We start from the raw sequence: 5,060 nt of genomic DNA on the forward strand, positions 1-5,060 counted from the left end.
GTTGTTTCCATTTCCAAATTGCAGAATTTCAATCATGCAAGGAAATACTGAAGAGTCACAGGTATGAGTTACGATAATTGGAAATTTGAGAAGCGTCTATATTGAAGGTGGTAACAGCTATCCTTCGCTTATCATTATCAAAAACTAGCAACCTCATTGCGAAATGTAAATTTGTACATATTTTCTATGCAGTTTTATAAGCTTAGGTTTCGCATATTAATAGTTGAACAGATTCTTTTGTATTGAAGCAGCAAAGCTGCAAGTGGTGTTTATCAAATCAGTGTTGGTTCAAATCAAGTGATGAACGTCTACTGTCAGATGTCGTCAGTCTCAGGTTGTTTTGGTGGTGGGTGGACGATGGTGATGAAAATTGATGGAAGCCAGGTAAAAGTTATCCTGTTTGTCGTGTACACTTGCATTCCAAGTGATTATATCGCACCATTTCGTACGAGATTCTTTCAATCCTTTACAGAGTACTTTCAGATACAGTTCCAGTTATTGGACGAACAAGAACACTTTCAATGACAATGACGATGGAAAAAACGGAGGTTTTGACAACCTAGAATTCAAAGGATCAACATTTTGGAAAACTTCATTCGATGAAATTTGTGTCGCGATGAAATATGGTGGTCGACTCAGAGCCTTCTCTTTCTCACATCCAGCATCGTCCTTGTATGATCTGATCGCTGACGGCAATTATCGTCAAACTCAAGTTGGCCGCTCTCAATGGAAACAGCTCATCCAAGGATCATCTTTACAGCGTAATTGCAACAGAGAGGGATTTAATGTTAACCTCAGACCTGACCACCACGCAAGAATTAGGTTGGGCATCGTTGGAAACGAGCAGAATGATTGTAAGACACCTGACTCATTCGTGGGTCTGGGGGTGAAGGCGGTACTTCGTATGGAATAAGCTGGTGTGGTTCTTCACTTTCCCTCAACACAGCAGGTAACCTTGCCCAATGTACACCAGACAACGGAACCAAAAACCTCAAAGCAATGGGATACATACTTGTTCGTTGAAGGCATCCCCGCACCTCCAACTGTCATTGTCCTACTTATATATACTCAATGATTGGGCTGATTCAGAAATTGATCTGTAGTGTTGAAGAACTTTAGTACATTGTAATATTAGTAATAGTAATTTAGTGAAAGCAAATGCCTTTTTTGATGACAATTAAAAATATACGCTAGCAATTTCTCTTGTAGTAATTTCTCCAAAACGTTTAACAGTTCTCAACCTTATTCGACACAAATTTACGTGAATTCGCTTGAACTGTAATAAACTACAAGCGCTTTATTTGTTTTTTTTCAAATTACAAGATATTCGATATCTTTAAAGGCGCCTAAAATTTGACTGTCTACAAGTCAAATTTTAAAGTTAAAAGGGTTCTGAATGTTCTTATACCTACGCAGAAAAACGGCATAATCTTCGCTTCGCTGTTTTTCATGAAAAAGGCCGCGCTAGTAATAGAGAAATTGCATAGCTCTAATTTGAACTTGCGAATACCAAACATTAGAAAAAAATCATACGCACATATAAGGATCCGGCTAAAACATATCACATATTCGACGGCTTAATTAAACAGTAAACGAAACAGCCCCTCACTGTTTTAAGTCATGAATGCATGCATACTTAGCTAATGGCATTCTCGCGTGGGTTATGAAATAGCCCAGAAAATATCTCAATTTGTGGATACTAAGGGTGATATATCCTACAACTTGCATTAGTGTACTATAAAAAGTCTATAATACACAAACAGATACTCTTATACTGCCCGAAATCAGTGACGAATGCTGTGCCTTCAGTGAAATCATAATACCCGCGCAGGTTGAAAAATAGACGATGTGCAGGTCGTAGACGCGATGTGCAAAAATCAAAATGACATACACAACAGAATAAGCTCGTTTCAATAAAGCAATTTCACATGCAGAACAAGTCACTGACATATCAAAGGCGTTGACGCACAAACACGTGCAATAATCATCACGCTATTCACGCTGATGTGAATTATTAGCGTGAGATCTTTGATGATGTTCAAAAAAAGAATTACGTGTGTTTAAATAAAGGCATTCATACCGGCAACTATTTACATATTTGCGTTTATCAAAAAACTAAATTCGCAGCAAAAGTCGGGAAAAAAAACGATCCTCCGCTGTCCACTGGTGAAGTTTAATAAATACTCGAACAAATATTCATACGTTTATTATTTCCATGTATATTATAATGTTGTTATATTCTAAAATTATTTATTGGCAAACTGTACACTTGAACATTTCATTTATACATAAATACAGACTTATACAGTACATAAACATGTGATTATATTGATTATTGTTGATGGCTAAAAGCCCAGATGGACAGATCGATGGTAATTATTCCCCATGCATGAATCGACAGCTTTTAAAAACGCTGTCGCGTAACTTCGCCTTTCTGCAAGTTACGCTGCTGCTGACACCAGATTCAACGAATACCACAACTCGGGGACTGTATTCTTAACTTTTATTAACACTCTATGTACAGGTATATTTGGTAAACACTATATAGTGCACGTCGATGACACAATACTCTTAAGACAACACGCTTAAGAAGGACACACTCGCTCTGACGTTACGGTGACAACACACCACACAATACAACTCTCCTAACACACTAACTTAAAGTTTACAATTCTACTTATATTTATACTAAAGCTATAGGGGATGTTATTCCATTTTCACATCAACTTCCTTTGCGCAATTTATGCACGTCCCATGATGTTTTTCCCGCAACGCGTGCGGTTAACTCTCTAACCACACTGCCCCTATTCTTCCATCCGTTTGCGTTAGCGTGTGGGACAGGCGGTTTTCCTTCTTCGTGGTTGGACGTGCGTTTGTTTGCGCGCATTATTTCCCCTGTTTACAAGCTTACTCTATTTCCACATAAATGAATATATAAAATTATATGAATATAAAATACACACACAACAGCTGTACAGACAACCACGACATTTGACACATTTTCACGACAAACGCCATCAAACGCGTCGACGTTTCTATATGGGAAAATATACATTTAAAAAAATACTGAACAAAATTCTTCCAACCTCCAGGAAACCGCCTCAGTGCAATGGTATCCCGTGCTAATGACAAAGGAATACTGAAAACCATTTACAAAATGCAAAAAAAACGCAACCGTCGAAATTTCATAACAAGTTCACTTAGGGCTGCTTTCCACTGTTAATTTGAGTAGGATGCCTTGGGATGCATTTACAACGGTTTAACGAAAAATTTTAAGGGACCAATTTTTTTGACAAGCGTTATAATGAAAGTACATATATACTAACCTGGCTGAAGTATACTCTGCATATATACTTTAATCTGCATCAGACTCAGACACTGAACGACGGTTTATCACAGGAAAAAGCTCTTCCAAGACTGGGAGTCTTTTCCAGCTGGGGTTCTCTCTGATTATCTGATATAGAACAAAAGGCAGGTGAGGAAACAAGTGGAAAAAATACTCCTCGATCGAAGAAGTACCCTCTTTCTTATTTTTCAATCGACGTAGTTTGTCGCCTCGGTGCTGAATTGCGTTTCGTATAAGTCGAACGCAATGTGTGTATCGAAGGCCATTATAATCTGTTGGGGTTTTTTTACCTCCGCTACATAACATCCGAAGGTCATCAGGACCAATTTCGTCTTTCCAATTATTTGGTAGCAACCAACATCGAGGTTTGGATCGTTTAGGGCTGTCCAGCTGTTTGGAGACAGCATTGCCGTTCTTCATCTTGCTTTCATTCCCCAGGGCTTCAACAAATCTCATTTGCTCATCGAGAGAGAGGAAGTAAGGGTGCTTCAAGGCTTGCTCAACATATGGCCGTTCTTCCATCTTTTGAGTCAACATCTGAAAGAGCAAGTCTTTCACCACAGGATCTTTGAGGTCTGCTAATCCAACTTTTTTATCCTCGTATAAACATTGCATTTGCTTTATGGGCGGACCAAACGGATGTTCCCCTTTTGTTAGGATGTAAAATAATAACATGCCTGCCACTTGGATATCTGATTGCTCTTTCCATTTGAGTTGAATTGGTTCATCCAAATGGCTCGGCATCTTGTTTGAAAACAACTTTTCCCAATCAATACATTCGTATGCGACCCAGCCGTGCGATCCACTTTCGCTAGAAGTATTGTATGTTGTTGCACCTGTAAAATGTAAATAAAGTTGACCTACATTTGAGCAACAATCCCCCAACTTTGACAGTTTTAGATGAAACATTACTTGTCTTGCTAAAAGTGATGATTTTGTTATCACTTTACAGTCGATTTTCACTGATCTCATAATACACTGGGTGATAATGCATTATAGCGGTTTGCATCGGATCGGATTGGCGTCTTTGAATCAGAGGGTATATCGAAAATCCGAATCCGATCTGATCCGAACTGCAAAAATTTCAAAATCTAATCCGATCCAAGCTGAACATAATATTGAATTCGGGGATTCCCCATGAATAAATATTTCAATTTGTTTTTTCTTTTGTATTTTGTTTATTATATAAAAGAGATAACGTTCAGTTGTTGTCTCTTCAGTAATAGTTTAAGATTTATCAAATCCAAAACTCGGGGGTGATGAGAAACTATCGCTATCCAACCATTTCACCACAGAGTCAGATATAAAAAGTGATAGTCCCTAGTCCGTGAACTAAAAAGTCAAGGACGTATCTAACAGCGACAGTCACGTTCGCGTCAGAACGTTCTAGAACAAAAATTGAACAACAAAAATTTAATAAAAATACCTTCTTCTGGGAAGAATCGTCCTATACCAAAATCCGACAACAGTAAATTGCCTCTCAGGTCGACTAGAATATTAGTTGGCTTTAAGTCCCGGTGAAGAATTCTAGGTTCTCTGGAGTGCAATGCTCGCAGGCCTTCAAGCACTTGGCGTATCATCTCTCGAGCACACGATTCTGTTATGTTTTTACCTTCAAACCTGACAAATTCTTCAAGATTTTGTTCATATAAGTTCAAAATCAAGAAACCGAAATCGCGGCTAGATGTGTCATCGTAGAAACAGTAGTTCACGA

The 5,060-nt window shown here is 38.4% G+C and overlaps 2 protein-coding genes across 3 annotated transcripts; one reads left to right on the plus strand and one right to left on the minus strand.

Moving 5' to 3' along the window:
* Positions 1–293: 293 nt before the first annotated feature.
* Positions 294–913, plus strand: LOC114540370 (uncharacterized skeletal organic matrix protein 5-like). The gene is made up of 2 exons (XM_028560565.1): positions 294–384; positions 473–913. The coding sequence occupies exons 1-2, from the start codon at positions 301–303 to the stop codon at positions 911–913; spliced, it is 525 nt and encodes a 174-aa protein (XP_028416366.1). The 5' UTR covers positions 294–300.
* A 1,323-nt stretch (positions 914–2,236) lies between these two features.
* On the minus strand, positions 2,237–5,052 carry LOC114540371 (serine/threonine-protein kinase/endoribonuclease IRE1-like). 2 transcript variants are annotated; one of them, XM_028560567.1, is made up of 4 exons: positions 4,773–5,052; positions 3,637–4,182; positions 3,327–3,454; positions 2,237–3,035 (listed from the first exon to the last, which is right to left on the minus strand). In XM_028560567.1, the coding sequence occupies exons 1-3, from the start codon at positions 4,924–4,926 to the stop codon at positions 3,372–3,374; spliced, it is 783 nt and encodes a 260-aa protein (XP_028416368.1). In that variant the 5' UTR covers positions 4,927–5,052; the 3' UTR covers positions 2,237–3,035; positions 3,327–3,371. The 2 variants fall into 2 exon arrangements, with proteins under 2 accessions (XP_028416368.1, XP_028416367.1); XM_028560566.1 differs by having other exon boundaries at positions 3,327–4,182.
* Positions 5,053–5,060: the final 8 nt, after the last annotated feature.

The sequence above is a fragment of the Dendronephthya gigantea genome, unplaced genomic scaffold (assembly GCF_004324835.1).
Source record: "Dendronephthya gigantea isolate DGI-Jeju-01 unplaced genomic scaffold, DenGig_1.0 000231F, whole genome shotgun sequence".
Classification (NCBI taxonomy): Eukaryota; Metazoa; Cnidaria; class Anthozoa; order Malacalcyonacea; family Nephtheidae; genus Dendronephthya; species Dendronephthya gigantea.

Bases quoted from the DNA above. Each gene is read 5' to 3' on its own strand.
- LOC114540370 (XM_028560565.1), top strand. From the start codon at position 301: ATGAACGTCTACTGTCAGATGTCGTCAGTCTCAGGTTGTTTTGGTGGT. The intron at 385-472 runs GTAAAAGTTATC...AATCCTTTACAG, and splicing joins TGAAAATTGATGGAAGCCAG to AGTACTTTCAGATACAGTTC.
- LOC114540371 (XM_028560566.1), bottom strand. From the start codon at position 4,926: ATGATACGCCAAGTGCTTGAAGGCCTGCGAGCATTGCACTCCAGAGAA. The intron at 4,183-4,772 runs GTATTTTTATTA...TACATTTTACAG, and splicing joins ACGATTCTTCCCAGAAGAAG to GTGCAACAACATACAATACT.